At 41.5% G+C, this 15,379-nt stretch overlaps 1 protein-coding gene across 11 annotated transcripts in view; it reads right to left on the bottom strand.

Moving 5' to 3' along the window:
- MACF1 (microtubule actin crosslinking factor 1) overlaps positions 1-15,379 on the bottom strand; it is a 177,205-nt gene that overhangs the window by 70,722 nt on the left and 91,104 nt on the right. For all 11 annotated transcript variants that reach the window (XM_069971385.1, XM_069971392.1, XM_069971386.1 and 8 more), the window contains 10 exons: positions 12,623-12,940; positions 12,323-12,489; positions 12,085-12,241; positions 11,324-11,438; positions 8,653-8,715; positions 8,330-8,565; positions 6,335-6,464; positions 4,103-4,302; positions 2,251-2,746; positions 697-2,168 (listed from right to left, as the gene is read on the bottom strand). In XM_069971385.1, the coding sequence (XP_069827486.1) occupies positions 697-2,168; positions 2,251-2,746; positions 4,103-4,302; positions 6,335-6,464; positions 8,330-8,565; positions 8,653-8,715; positions 11,324-11,438; positions 12,085-12,241; positions 12,323-12,489; positions 12,623-12,940 (3,354 nt within the window). The remainder of the gene's footprint in view (positions 1-696; positions 2,169-2,250; positions 2,747-4,102; positions 4,303-6,334; positions 6,465-8,329; positions 8,566-8,652; positions 8,716-11,323; positions 11,439-12,084; positions 12,242-12,322; positions 12,490-12,622; positions 12,941-15,379) is intronic.

The following is a 15,379-nucleotide window of genomic DNA, read 5'->3' as shown; positions in this document are numbered from 1 at the left end:
AACTGAATCTGCACAGAAATCCACATTGACAAATCTGCAACAATATCTACATGAACTGGGTGGATACAGGGAAGGCTTCCTGCTGCAGAAAATATAAAGAATATCTGCTCTGTGTGAACATACACTAAAAGGATATTACAATACTGCAAGGATACTGTATCCCCCTTTTATCCTGACCCTGCGTATTAACCCTGTGTGACCACACTAAGGCCACATTCACATTGCAGAATTTGCAGTCGAAACAAGGAGACAGGACCTACACAAAAAGAAAATATAATGAAGGATTGGCACCCTTCTGTAAAATGATGGTATATTTTTAGTAAAATCCAGCGGGCACAGAAAACAGCATTGCTTATGTGTTTGTGCCATACTTTCCCCCCTTTAGGCAACTTCTTTATTCCACTAAGCAGAGCTAGCCACAACCCTGCAGGCAACAGAACACATACGAGAGTGGATTACATTTATAACTCCTTTGCTTCTACCTAAGAACGTTCTAAAGAGATTACACATTTTAAAAGCCAAGAACACAACAGAGGTAATAGAAAATATCACCAGGCACAGTATAGAGATGATCAAAATACACATTATTCTCATAGAAGTAAAAACAAGCACACGCTGTGTGGAGCCCGCAGGTAAAAGAACGCATTAAAGAGTGAGACGTGTAGACACGATCTGAAAAGGAACATGAATTTGTACCTTAAAATCTTCTAACTGCTGCTTAATAGCTTCCACTTCAGTCCCGACCACCTCCTGCAACGCACTGCTGCCCTCTGCGGTCAGGATCTGCTGCTTCAACTCTTTCAGTTTCATGTTAAAGTCCTCTACTCTTCCCAGTGTGGCTTCCAGTTGTTCCTGTCGATTTTTACCCCTTTCAATCAGTTTAACACACTGTTTGTTCAACGTGCCAAGTTCTCGCATTAGTGCAATGAGATCAGGTCCTCCCTCGTTCTCTAACATGACTCTGCACTTCTTTTCGGAGAATTCCACATCAGCTTTTAAGCTTTGCAGAGTTTCCAAAAACTTCTGGACGACTTCAGTCTGTGACCTGAGACTGTCTACATCTCGCCCCACTGGGCCCATGTTATCGAGCTCATCGTCTAGATCAGTCAGGCTGGAAAATATATCTCGGACGTGAGCGTGAAATTGACCGATTCCTTGAAGTTTTTGCTCCATGTTCAAACAACACTCGTTCACCTCTTGTTTTACAGTCTCAAAGTCATGTTGTACATCTTCTGCCTGGCGTAGGAGACCAGAGACATCGGAACCTTTTGGGGCATCCTCGGTCAAACCCTGAATAAGATTTTTTAAGTACTGAACTTGAGAGTCCAGATTCTGGAGCATTTCCTGTTGGGACTTCATGTTTTCCAAGTTCTTACTGCTACAAGCTTGAGGACCAAGTGCTGCATAGATCTCCAAGTGATGTTTTGCGCCTTCCAGCTTCTTATCAATATTTTTAAAACTATCATTCAGCTCCTTAAGCCTCAGTGACATCTCTTCTATGGACCCCGCTTTGGCATGAAGCTGTTCTGTGACGCTGTCCATCCTCTGATTCAGCTGGGCCTTCTCCTCCAAAATGTCTTGGTCGTCCACTTCAGCAGCTTCCATCAGGAGATCTGCCGTGCTATTCATCATCTCCAATAGAGAACGTTTTTTGTCCATTTCATTTTGAAGAACCTTTGCTCTGAGAAGTTGGGCATCAAGCTGCGTGTGGTCAAGGGTGACCTGCATTTCTTTCAGTTGGGTCTCACAACCTTCTAAGCAAGGCACAAGATCCTCTACATGTCTTTTATACTTCTGGGCTTTCTGCAAACAATCTTTTAGCCTGCCAAGTCTTTCCGATGTCTTCTTCCCTAGCTCTTCCCAGTTTGATTTCAGACTTCCTAGTTGATTCTGAAGTGCGGTTTTCTCTTCTCCTGGCTGAGAGGATAGAAGCAAAGACTCGCCCTCAGCAACGATCATTTCATAGGACCCGCTATTTTGGTTCAATGTTTTCTGGAATTCCTCCTGCTCCTGAAGAAGAGATTGTAACTTCTCCAGTTTGGATGACATCGGTTGACTCTTGGACTGCTGCATCTGTTTTTCCTCTAGCCAGTTTCTCAACTCATCGAACATCTGCTGGAACTGCTGAGAACTGGCAAGAGCTGTCTGTAGCCGATTTACGCGATCCGCTGCAAAATAGAATACTTAGTTATTAGATTTGTATTAACAATTTAAAAAAAAAAAAAAGGTGGAACAATGAACAAGTTTTACCCGCCAAATCTTCCATTCCTTTAAGAGGAAGAGCCACAGTGTCGAGCCTCTTTTGAAGTTCATCTTTGAGGTATGGTTCTGCCACAAGTGCAGACAATTCATTGCACAAGGTCTGAGCTTCAACAACTTCCTGAGCAAGGTTTTCCAGTTCTGAGCGAATTCCACTAGTTTCTTGCAGCTGCTGTTTTACGGCGTCAGGTTGGGTGCTAACGGCTGGTTGTGCGCCAAGCTTCTTGCCAGTCTGCTTTATCTTTTCTGTAAGTCCTTGTAAGACCTCTTGATACTGGGTACTCTTAACAGCAGCTTGGTCGATATGGTTGGCTCTGGAATTCAGACGGCTAGTTAACTCTGTCCACTTCTGACTGATTTCATTGAAATCATCCTCAACCTGGCTGGTGGATGGAGATTCGTCTCCAGGGCCTGTCAGGATACCATAGGCCGCATGCTTTAGCTCTTCATACTGAGCTTTGCGAGCTTCAAATTCCTTTAACATAAACTGGAACAAAAATAACAGCAGTGTTTGTATAAAGTGACAGATCAGAATACACAAAGTCAAGACACAACAGAGCAGTATACATAAATTGGAAGCCAAGACAATAGCAACTGTGTTCTAATAATTCAACTAACCGCAAGCTTCCCAGTATAACGTATACAGTGTCGACAGATTTACATCTATCACATACAAACATAACAAGACTGATGGCAGGAAAGACCTATCCAGCTTGCCTTTACATTGTCCCTTTTTATTTTGTTAGGATAGATATATATCTTGATTTTCCAACCACATCCGCTGAAAGTTTGTTCCAAACAAGACTACTCTTTTATAGTCAAGTAATACTTTCAGTCACTGTTGGTAATTCTCAGCACCCTCTTGTTCTGGCATTTCATTTCTTGCTAAAAACACTTTTACCCTTAGCCTTATTTAACTCTATTAGCTCCTTAAAAAGTTTCGATCATGTCTCCCTTATCCATTAGCTGTACAAATTAAATTGGTATTCTGGTGAAACAATTTTTTTTTATTTTTTACATTTCTTTCATAAAATTATTAAACTTTATTAAAGAAAATGTAATTAAAAAAAATGTAACATGTATGACAGCAATAAGGGGTGACACAGCCCCTCTGCTGCTATCAGTGGCTGTGTTGGGATCTGCCAGGCTTCAGAAGACCTGGTCCCAGAACAGATATCACTAATGCTTCTGAATGCAGCGTTAAAGACACCGAGCATTGTTTCTTAAGCATATTAGCATTAGAATAGATATTAAAGCTGGAGAAGCTGTCTATGTCACCAGCGCTGCAGCCCCCGCAGTGAAGCAGTGCAGGCAGGAATAACTGTCAATCACTGCTCGCTCTGCTTTACTGTGCTGAGGCTGCACATACAGGCGGCTTCCCCAAATCTAATGTCTATTCTAATGCTAATAAACATTAGAATAGACATTGGGGGAACAATGTCGCTATGGCTTAGTGATATCTAACTGTGCCAGAACCAGGGCTTCTGAAGTCCTGGAGGTGTCAACACAGTCATTGGTGGCAGCAGATGGGCCGTGTCACCCGTTACTGCTGCCAGTCATTGGAAACATAAAAAAAAAAAAAAAACTTATTGCACTATATAAAACGCCGCTGTCGGAACAATTCCGTCACCTGTCGGCATTGGGAATGCGGCAGCAGGATTTTGACAACGTATCCTGCCGCCTGCGAGAGAAAAGAGTTACACTTTAACAAATTTATAGTAAAAACAGGCGCCAAGTGTGATGTTCCTGATTCAGCTATACCATGAACCCAAATCCCTGTGTGACATATACATAAAAAACAAAACATACCCCTTAAAAAATATACTGCTAATCTTTTCCTTACCTGAACCTGTTGTTTCTGTGCGTTCAACATGTTGGGATCAATTGAGAGAGGTCCCAGAACACTCATCATCAGCTCTTTCTCTGTCAGCCATGGACGTAGCTGGGAGCCAGCAGCTTGGAAGGTAGCCAGCTGGTTGGCAGACTCCTCCAGCTTCTGCTGCCGCTCAGAGGTCACATGATTAGCTCGATCCCACTGGTCATCTAAAGACAACATGCAATCACTCAGTTTCTTTTTAACTTTAATAAAACATTGTTTCAATTTTAGAAATATCTTCTACTACTACTACTACTACGATAGATGTAAAAAACAATACTACAAAAAAAAGTAGGACTTGTGAAAGTGGTATTTCACTGTGTAACATTGTACAAGTCATAGATTGGTGAAGTGTTTAAAATTATCTTAAAGGGGTCTTCCAATTAAAACTTCATTGTCCCCTATCCACAGGAGAGGGGAACAGGTAAAAGATGACAGGGGTCTGACCTCCATTCATAATAAAAGGAGCCTGGGGCCGATCTGGAGATTGCGGGGGGACTAGTCCCCTATGCTGTGGATAGGGACAATAAAGTTTTAAAGGGAAAATCCCTTTGAATATTTGAATCTGATGATTTCTTTAAGGCATAAAATGTGGATTAAGCGGAGCTCTTTTCTATAGCTAACCATCCATCTGATCCCTACACCACAATTATAGCTTTTGTCATCCAATATACAAAGCATTCAGAAAGTCTTTAGGGCTCTTTCACTTTTTTTCACGTTTGTTCCAGGTAAGGAGAGATCTGAAAAGGACTGTGCACCGACGGACCACATCCCACCTGACGGAGCTTGAGAAGATCTGCTGAGATAAATGGCAGAAAGTCCCTGACTCAAGGAGTACAACCCTTGTGACATCATACACAAGACTACTAGAGCCTGGAATCGCTGCCAAAGGTGCTTCAACTAAGGGCCCTATTGCAAGGGACGATTATCGTGCGAAAAATCGTTAAATCTTTCGAATTTAAACAATAATCGTTCTATGTAATTGAAGGCAACGATCGAAAAATCGTTCTTATGTCGTTGATCGTTTATTTAGATCTGAACCTAAAATTATCGTTAATCGTTCCATGTTTTTTCACTAATTGTTCAGTGTAAGTGCACATTGTTCATTGTTTTTCTGGGATCAGAAGGAATAAACGATCATAGTAACAATCGCAATAACGATCATAGTAACGATCGTAACTAACGATTTCAGGTTAACGAGATACAATCTCGTTTGCGATCGTTTATCGTTAGTCGTTAAAAATAGCTCAGTGTAATAGGACCCTTAGGACCGATAATCCGCCAAATTAGGCTGATTCGGCAGATCATCGCTCTGTGTAATAAAGACATTGATCAGCCGATGACAACAATCTTCAGCTGATCGTGTCTTTTGGTCCTAACCTGAAATCACTGGCCGACCACCGTGCATCGCTTACATACATCCTCTCCACACTCCCCAGTGTTCTCTTCGCTTCTCCCTGGAGCTGCCAGTCTCTGAAGTGACAGGCTGTTCAGCCAATCACTGGCTGGGACGCAGAGAATGGGCAGAAGCGAAGAGAACACTGTGGAGCATGGACAGGTAATGCATGAACTTCACTTTTAAAGCAAGGGCTGCATGGACATCACTAATAATATATATACAATTATCAAGCCGTGTAATAAAGTCCTATTTCACGGGCCGATGGGGGCCCTAAATAAACGATCAGCCGATGACACGATCATCGGCTGATCGTTTTCTCTATTCCACCGAGTGATAATCGGGCCGAATGGTGCCGATTCGGCCTATTATCGCTCCTGTGGAATAGGAGCTCAGCAAACGAGCACCAATCTAGCAGATGGACACTCATTTAGTATAGTGATGGGGGGGGTGTCATTTGTCCCCTAAGTACTGATTGAAGGGTCTAAATATTTATGGCAATGCAATATTTAAAGTTTTCCCTTTTCTAACATTCTGCTAGTCATTATAGGAGACCAAGTGCAATATGAGGGTCTGAAGACTTTCTGAATGCATTGTATAGTACTATAGGGGACAATACCTGGTGTTAGTGTACCTGATGTCATTTATCAATAGCAGTAACACTTCAGGTGAAGGAGACAAAATCCCAACACAGCCCTGGTATAAAACTGAGCTGAACATTTATCGTTCTATAAAGTTCCCCCATGGGTGTAAAGATACAGAAATGAGATTTCAATATTTTTCATGTTGTATCACATCCTTACTAAGATTTTCCAGCATTTGCCTCCAGGTCTCAGCCTCAGGGGAGTTAGGATACTTTTCCAGCAAATCTTTCAGTTCGGCTTTCAACTTTTCCACTTTTTCAGAATTGTGTTTGAGTTCAGATATGAATTCCTGACAAAAGGAAGAGGAGAAAAAAAACAAAAAAACATGTGAATCAGCCAAATAACAGTGAACCAACAGATGAACTGCACATTGAATATAGATAGTGGCAGCTACAGCCAAGCAGCTCTGCTGTCTTTGAAACATTCGTCCCATTTCCGCAGAATGTGCAATACATCTGGGCTTGCTTCAGCCACACCACAGGGACCTCCCACCAGTAACTAGAAAGGGACAACAATATTTTCCATTCTTTATAGGTGAGCTGAAGTTGAGGTTGAGTGGAGGTTGCACAGGCACTTTCCTTTCTTCTCTATGGTAGACACAGTAACAGCTGACTCACCAGAAGAACATATTACTTAAGGAGCCCACCATCATTTTTCCAACACCTACAACAATATTCACTTGTGTTTGAAAATAGTTCATGGTTGGCACATTTTCCATAGCTTTTGTCTTCATTGAAAGTGGAGGTGAACACCAGTGTTATGAACATGTGTAGTGTGTCAGGAATGACATTTTGGCTTATTCATTACATATAGCCCTTTCCTGTCCATTCTCTTGACGTGTCTGTATCGTAGTAAATACACGAGTGTGTACTAGAGTGCATGCAAAGTCGGTGAGTAACAAAAAATGTCACTTTTTTTTAATGTATCTGACATATGACGCTCCATTTTCTGTGTATTCGGAACATATCACTTTATCTTTCTATGAGATATTGGACTGGATGCTGCTTTGTTGGCAATTTAAAAGTTGCTTTATGATTTATATGTATATGATATTGTAGTATTTATTATACCCAATACTAACAGATATACCCTGCTGGTCTGATACCCCCAATGGACTTTTGTGATTTGTAGCTCTATCACATTTATTTCTCTTTTTAAAGTTTTTTTGAAATTTAGTTATCAATAAAGCTATCCATGCTTTTATATTATTCTGTAATCGATTCAATTAGTTTATATAGGCACTTCCGTTGAGCGGCAGCAGTAAGGGGTGCCAACCAATGTTTGTGATGGTAACTGCAGGGCTTAGACAACAGTTCCCCACCCGCTCTCCTGTTCTCCAGTGTGCTGTATATTCTTATATACAGTACCCGAGAAGGAGGCTGCCCATCACTATAGCACAGCGCGGCAGCCTCCTCACAGGGAGCAGTGACTGCAATCATCACTCGCTCTGCTAGTGGCTCTAGTACAGTGAGCAGTGACAACAAGCGCCACTTGCTGTACAGTGGCTGCTGTGCCATAGTGACAGACAGCCTCCTCCCCCTTCCTCAAATACTGTATATATGATTATACTGTAGACAGAAGGAAATAACCCTGCTCCATAAAACACTGTGCCGCAGCACTTGATCAGGGCAGGGGTCTAGGAACCGCAGGGCTTAGATAACTCTGCAGTTCCTGACACAAAAAGTGGTGGCAGCAGAGAGGCCCATGTTGCCCTTCACTGCTGTCACTCAACGGAGGTGACTATATAAAGAAAACAAAACTATACCTATATTTTAATGAAGTTATACTACAAAGTAATATAACTTTATTTAAGCAATGTAATAGTAGAAGATTTCTGTGCAAAATTAAAGTAATTGCTAGGAGGAGACAAGTGGGCAGGTCCTCTGAGTTAGGTGGTTTTTCAGCAATGTCATCAGTTCATCATGTTCATCAGTGTTTCCTACAATGGTTTCCACTACTGGATACACCAGGTGACAGTGACGTTGTGACAATTATGCCTAGGCATCTCCTTACAATGGGCTAGATCTGCTGGATTCCCTGGACGGTGAGTGTAATATGATTTTTAGCAACTTAATGAGGCTATATCAAACCATGTACAAGTGGAAAGTGGAAAAGGTGGCCATACTCCTCAATTAATTAATATCTCAGACTAACCTTGTTCTGTTCTGCTTGTGCTTTAACTATTTCACTCTTCTTTGGTGACACATTTGCAGCAGTAAGAACACTTTCTTTAGACTCCAACCACTTTAGCATCTGGCTTGTTTCTTGCTGAACCTTCTTGGTTCTTTCCAGCATGGTAGACAACTTCTCCTCCTGGTTATTTAGTACTACTCCAAGATCTTCATACATCTGACTGATCTCAGAGACATCACACTGGATCCCAGTCAAATCTATGAAAACAGTATCATGTATGGAGTGAAAAGAAATTAAATGTAATAACATATAGTAAGACAAAACAGCAAAAGGACATTGCTCACCTTGGCAAGTATGATATCCATTAATATTCCCTACCGTGCTCACTGAGGCCATCAGAACAGAACCTGAACAGGACAAGAAGGCAAAGCAGGGACATCACAAAGGCCGTACAGACACAACAAGGAAACAAGCACTGGACACCCTAAGACGGACTGAGCCAAAGTTCACTAATTGACAGAAACTATAGTAATAACACATATGCAATACAGCACTACTTTTACATGTATAAAAAAACAATACCCTAGATACACTGCCCGATAATCATTTAGCAAGGGCTGCATGGACATAGTTAGCGATATCTGTGCAGCCTTAGCCTAAATAGTTTTTACTGAAATGAACATCGGCTGATCGATTCTTTTGGCCCGGACCTAAAATCATTGGGTGCTGACCGTGCATTGCTATGTGTAATAGCGATGCACGGTCAACGCCCAATGATTTTAAGTCAGGCCTGAAGAAATGAACAGCAATGATCGTTTCATTGGCTCATCGTCGTCTTTATTACAAATAGCGATAATGGGCTGTCCTCTGTGGCAAAAACATCCCCCCCCCCCCAAAACCCTCAAATAAAAAAATATAAATAAAAAAATGCACTGTTAATTTTGTTCACTAAAAAACAAGACCTCACATGGATCTGTAGATAGTAATCATTTCTCAAAGACTTTTTCAATAGACTAGCCACTAACCAATAATTTCTCCGTCAACGTAATGAGGTGCTTGGCTTAATTAAATGGTGTCACTACTAAAAGGCAAGGCAGGGATCAATGCTGGAAATAGAAATCTGCATTCAGATACTCAATCAATGTTTGTTCAAAGGGCAAAATTACTATATAGGGACACAGAAACGCAAGGGAAAGGCCTAAAAATATCTGTGGCTTTAAATGACCATAAAGCAGTCTTACACCGATCACTCTGGTTAGATATAGAATTTTCTTGCACCCATAATGTGTAAATTTACATTTTGTAAAGTTAAAAAAAAAAAAAATCTGGCACAAACCAACTCCACTACTGTTTTTCCCCCAAAAGACGGTAGTATCTTAAGGGCCCTATTACACTTAACGTATCGGCCATTACGGGCATATTTATGAGACTCATTGAACATCTCATAGATTCATAAGGAAAGGGATTTGTGGTCCACAAAGCAGAAGCTGTGGGATTTGGTCACAACACTGAGGTGAAGTAGAAAAGCAGCAGGATTGAAAATGCAGTTTTGCCAGGAAATAAAGCTGCCCGGTAAGAGAAGCATCAGCCTATTTACAGTATATTACAGATGGACATATGGTGTCGAAACGATCCAAATGCATAAAAAAATTCCAAATTATAAAGTGACAGGCATAAAATATTGAATTCCTGCCCAAAAAGGAATAAAAATGGAGGAATGTGTAACAAAAAGTAGATTGCTGCCACCTCCAATCATGAATGTCTGGAATATGGAATATATTGAAAAACAACAAAGAAAGAGGGAGCTCCACTAAATGTCAATGGGGGTGCAGCTTGGTGTCCAAATATATCAAACCACCAAAAGAAGAAAAAAAAAAAAAAAAGCTGAACACCATAATAGCGCACACCTCCAAAAATAGAATATATAATCAAATTTTATTGATACATGATTTCAAACAACACCAAAAACAAACAAAGAAACACCATAGCAGACATGATTAAAAACAATTAAAAAACCATATAGGTATATAAGCAATCCAAGGAGTGAGAGGATATGATAGCCCTCTCACTAACTCAGGTTAACACAGGAACAAACTATCTCATCTCATAGTCAAAACCAACATGTATGGACAATTTAACTTATTGTGCAATAAAATATATAAACTAGCGTCACATAATTCATATAATATAATGTAATATTACAACCGTGTAAAACAGAACCCAAATATCACAGATAATGCAATAAAACCCTCTATTAGTGTATCGAATCTATCACAAAAATATAAGATAGCAATAAAATAGAATAAAGTGCTGTCCTATAAAGTGCTCAAGTGCCAAAAAATAGAAAAAATTATTATCATGATACGCCAGAAAAATAAGCACAGATGACAAAACAGTTATAGTCTGATCACCCTATGACCATGAGAACCGGTGTCCTGACTGAGACCCAACGCGTGTCGTCACCGCAGTGACTTCATCAGTGACCCGGACACCGGTTTTATTGCATTATCTGTGATATTTGGGTTCTGTTTTACACGGTTGTAATATTACATTATATGAATTATGTGACGCTAGTTTATATATTTTATTGCACAATAAGTTAAATTGTCCATACATGTTGGTTTTGACTATGAGATGAGATAGTTTGTTCCGGTGTTAACCTGAGTTAGTGAGAGGGCTATCATATCCTCTCACTCCTTGGATTGCTTATATACCTATATGGTGTTTTAATTGTTTTTATCATGTTTTATCATGTCTGCTATGGTGTTTCTTTGTTTGTTTTTGGTGTTGTTTGAAATCATGTATCAATAAAATTTGATTATATATTCTATTTTTGGAGGTGTGCGCTATTATGGTGTTCAGCTTTTTTTTTTTCTTTTGGTGGAATATGGAATATGGAAAAATGATATAAAAGGGTACAGGTAGAAAAGATGGATAAGTGAAGATGGGCAGAAGGAAATCTTGGGTAATAAATAGAGAGAGACATTGAGCAAATAGGCAACCTTCCCTGCTCACCTCTCGGTTGGCTTTCTGATGCGGTTATCTCCATGATTCTGTTCTCCAATTCAGATCCTTTTTGCGCAATGACTTCTACTTGCGGACCTTTAAGCTTCCACTCTTTTAAAAGGTCCTGTGTGAGAAACACACAAATGTGATATCAGCCTCAACTGACGATGTATGGCAGACAGCATTAGGATATCAAGATGTCACAGAGATTATTTTTGTACCTTAATGGTGCGTTCACACCTACAGGATCTGCAGCTGATTTTCTGCAGCAGATTTCATTTAAATAACTGAACACAGCATCAAATCTGCTGCAGATCCTGTAGGTGTAAACGCACCCTAAAGAGGTACTCCTCATTTTGCTTTTAAATAAACCGGCGTCAAAAAGTCATACAGATTTGTAATTTTGTGTCGTGCCGTGTAAAGGCTATGCAGAGGAGCGCCAATCTTGCTGACTGACCCTCGTTTACGGCCGCACTGGACGACAAATCTTTACATCTAAAAGGACCCTTAGTCCTATATGTACCGCAGCAAAATCCCACTTGAATGGATCTCTGCTGTTCTTCTCTAATCAGCAAGTGGGTGCACATAAAGTGTATCCCTGCTGTCTGCTCTTCCTGAATGTCATTGGACGACAGTGTACAGTCTGACAGAGTACAGAACCCACAAAAGGCTAGGCCCATTTCTCTCAGAAGTTAAAGGGAGCCAGAAGGAGCAGAGTGCTAAGCTATATGTTAGTACATGGCATTTTGTCATTACTTCAGATGTATTACCTGGACTTGCTGCAGTAAGATCTGTAACTCAGGCGATCCATGAGAACCTTCACATGATGGCACACTTTCTTCACTATCTTTCAGCCACTTCCTCATACTGCCAACCAACTTCTTGAACTCTTCTAACTCTTCCTGGCAAGACAAGGCTTCCTTTTGCCTGAAGTAGAAGATAAGTTGCTTAAAGAGCGCCAATACAATGAAAACCATAAGAAGGTCTGACTACGCGAGCATTGGGTACCTTTCCCTTGCCGCTTCCTGGAGATCCTGAAAATCCTTCTTAAGAGCGTGAACCTTCCGTAAGTGCTCAGAAGTATCCAGAAGCAACGGGCAGGTGCTCAGATCCTTAACTAGATGTTCTAGAGTATCCAGATGTTCTTCCTGTTGCTTTATCTCTATATTCAACTCCTAACATAAAAAAAAAATTACATTTTGGTCCATTTCTGCAACATAACGTTACATTTAAACTAAAAATGTCTGTCGGCAAAACTCCAAGAATTGTGGGGTTTAGAACACATACAATATACTATATGAAACAAACCTGGATCTGCTCTGAAAATTGTGCAATGTCTCTATCTGGCTGGTTTCCTGATGCCAGCAGCTGGGACTTTGCTTCTTTAAAGTCTTGCAGTGCTTCTGAGATCTGCTCGTATCTTTCCACCTTTGGCAGCACCTCCTTCATAGCGGTCTCCTGTAAGATCTGCTGCTGACACACCTTGTCAAACCGTGCAGAGACTTCAGAAAGTTTGCTCTGTAAGGTAGTGGCCGCCGCTTTGTCTGCCGTTTCCATAAACTTTACCACCATTTCTCCAGTGGCATCCAGGCTCCCTCTCCTGCTCCCAATGTCTTGTCTTAATTTCTGCAAGACAGAATTTTATATTCATCTATATTATAGCTATATATACACCAGTCAGACCACTGTTTTTGGAGCAGAGCGGTGGTCGGTAACAGAGACAAAGAGCTGTGAACAATGGGAGGGAAAGAGGAGAATATCAGGAAAAGGAGGCAAGATTGCTTAAGGAATGTATTGGTACAAATATTTAACTTAAGGCATCCTACAAGTATAACTATATTAGCCAAGATGGGAATTCTGGTTAATCCCATTTCTTTTGCATGTAGTTTTGTAGAGAGTTCCTAACTATAAAGTACTAAACAAAATCAATTTTGCTGGAATATCAGAAATCTAATATACATACACAAATATACACGCCTACACCTCCCTCTCTCTCAGTGTATATACATATTATATTTATATATATATATATATTTATATATTTATATTTATATACATATATATATATATATATATAAATAAAGGTAGAAAACAACAGCACTCCGGGTAAATTCAAAATAATGTGGTTTTTATTTTCACCCAAAAACTTGTGACGTTTTGCTCTCGCTGAGAGCTTTATCAAGCTCTCTTGACACTGCTTGATAAAGCTCTCAGCGAGAGCGAAACGTCGCATGTTTTTGGGTGAAAATAAAATATATATATATGTGCGCGCGCATGTTCGTATACTGTTGTATATGCAGACACACCAGGATATTTAAAGTGTCACTGTCCTTTCCCAAAACTTTTGACATGTCATACAGAAATGTCAAAACTCTTAATTGAGTATGCAAAAGAGGAGTCCGTGGAGCCTCATTGAAGAGTCTCAAAACACAGGACTAGCCAGATATCCCTCCGGGAAGGACCCAGCCAAGTGGCAGCTCCAGTTAGGAAACCACCAAATCCACCATATTAAGTGGCCCTATAAGTCAGTGTAATGACAAGGGATAAACCAAGGCTAGGTAACCATCCACAGACAGCTGTTTCGGGGTGTTGCCCCTCATCAGTGTGGAGCAGGATTCTGGCTAGGTGGGAGCAATGCCTAGTAGAGCCATAAGAGAAACAGATTGCTGAACTCAGGGAGAACAGCCAAATGACAACACTGCCGGCTGCTAATGAAAGCGCTCAATGCAGTGAAGTCCTAGGTGCATTGCCCCCTGGGAAACATGAGTATGCAAAAGAGGAGTCCGTGGAGCCTCATTGAAGAGTCTCAAAACACAGGACTAGCCAGATATCCCTCCGGGAAGGACCCAGCCAAGTGGCAGCTCCAGTTAGGAAACCACCAAATCCACCATATTAAGTGGCCCTATAAGTCAGTGTAATGACAAGGGATAAACCAAGGCTAGGTAACCATCCACAGACAGCTGTTTCGGGGTGTTGCCCCTCATCAGTGTGGAGCAGGATTCTGGCTAGGTGGGAGCAATGCCTAGTAGAGCCATAAGAGAAACAGATTGCTGAACTCAGGGAGAACAGCCAAATGACAACACTGCCGGCTGCTAATGAAAGCGCTCAATGCAGTGAAGTCCTAGGTGCATTGCCCCCTGGGAAACATGAGTATGCAAAAGAGGAGTCCGTGGAGCCTCATTGAAGAGTCTCAAAACACAGGACTAGCCAGATATCCCTCCGGGAAGGACCCAGCCAAGTGGCAGCTCCAGTTAGGAAACCACCAAATCCACCATATTAAGTGGCCCTATAAGTCAGTGTAATGACAAGGGATAAACCAAGGCTAGGTAACCATCCACAGACAGCTGTTTCGGGGTGTTGCCCCTCATCAGTGTGGAGCAGGATTCTGGCTAGGTGGGAGCAATGCCTAGTAGAGCCATAAGAGAAACAGATTGCTGAACTCAGGGAGAACAGCCAAATGACAACACTGCCGGCTGCTAATGAAAGCGCTCAATGCAGTGAAGTCCTAGGTGCATTGCCCCCTGGGAAACATGAGTATGCAAAAGAGGAGTCCGTGGAGCCTCATTGAAGAGTCTCAAAACACAGGACTAGCCAGATATCCCTCCGGGAAGGACCCAGCCAAGTGGCAGCTCCAGTTAGGAAACCACCAAATCCACCATATTAAGTGGCCCTATAAGTCAGTGTAATGACAAGGGATAAACCAAGGCTAGGTAACCATCCACAGACAGCTGTTTCGGGGTGTTGCCCCTCATCAGTGTGGAGCAGGATTCTGGCTAGGTGGGAGCAATGCCTAGTAGAGCCATAAGAGAAACAGATTGCTGAACTCAGGGAGAACAGCCAAATGACAACACTGCCGGCTGCTAATGAAAGCGCTCAATGCAGTGAAGTCCTAGGTGCATTGCCCCCTGGGAAACATGAGTATGCAAAAGAGGAGTCCGTGGAGCCTCATTGAAGAGTCTCAAAACACAGGACTAGCCAGATATCCCTCCGGGAAGGACCCAGCCAAGTGGCAGCTCCAGTTAGGAAACCACCAAATCCACCATATTAAGTGGCCCTATAAGTCAG

The sequence above is a fragment of the Dendropsophus ebraccatus genome, chromosome 5, assembly GCF_027789765.1.
Source record: "Dendropsophus ebraccatus isolate aDenEbr1 chromosome 5, aDenEbr1.pat, whole genome shotgun sequence".
In the NCBI taxonomy this organism is placed as follows: Eukaryota; Metazoa; Chordata; class Amphibia; order Anura; family Hylidae; genus Dendropsophus; species Dendropsophus ebraccatus.
The sequence above is the reverse complement of the archived record's forward strand: the minus strand, read 5'-3'. Positions and strand labels throughout refer to the sequence as shown.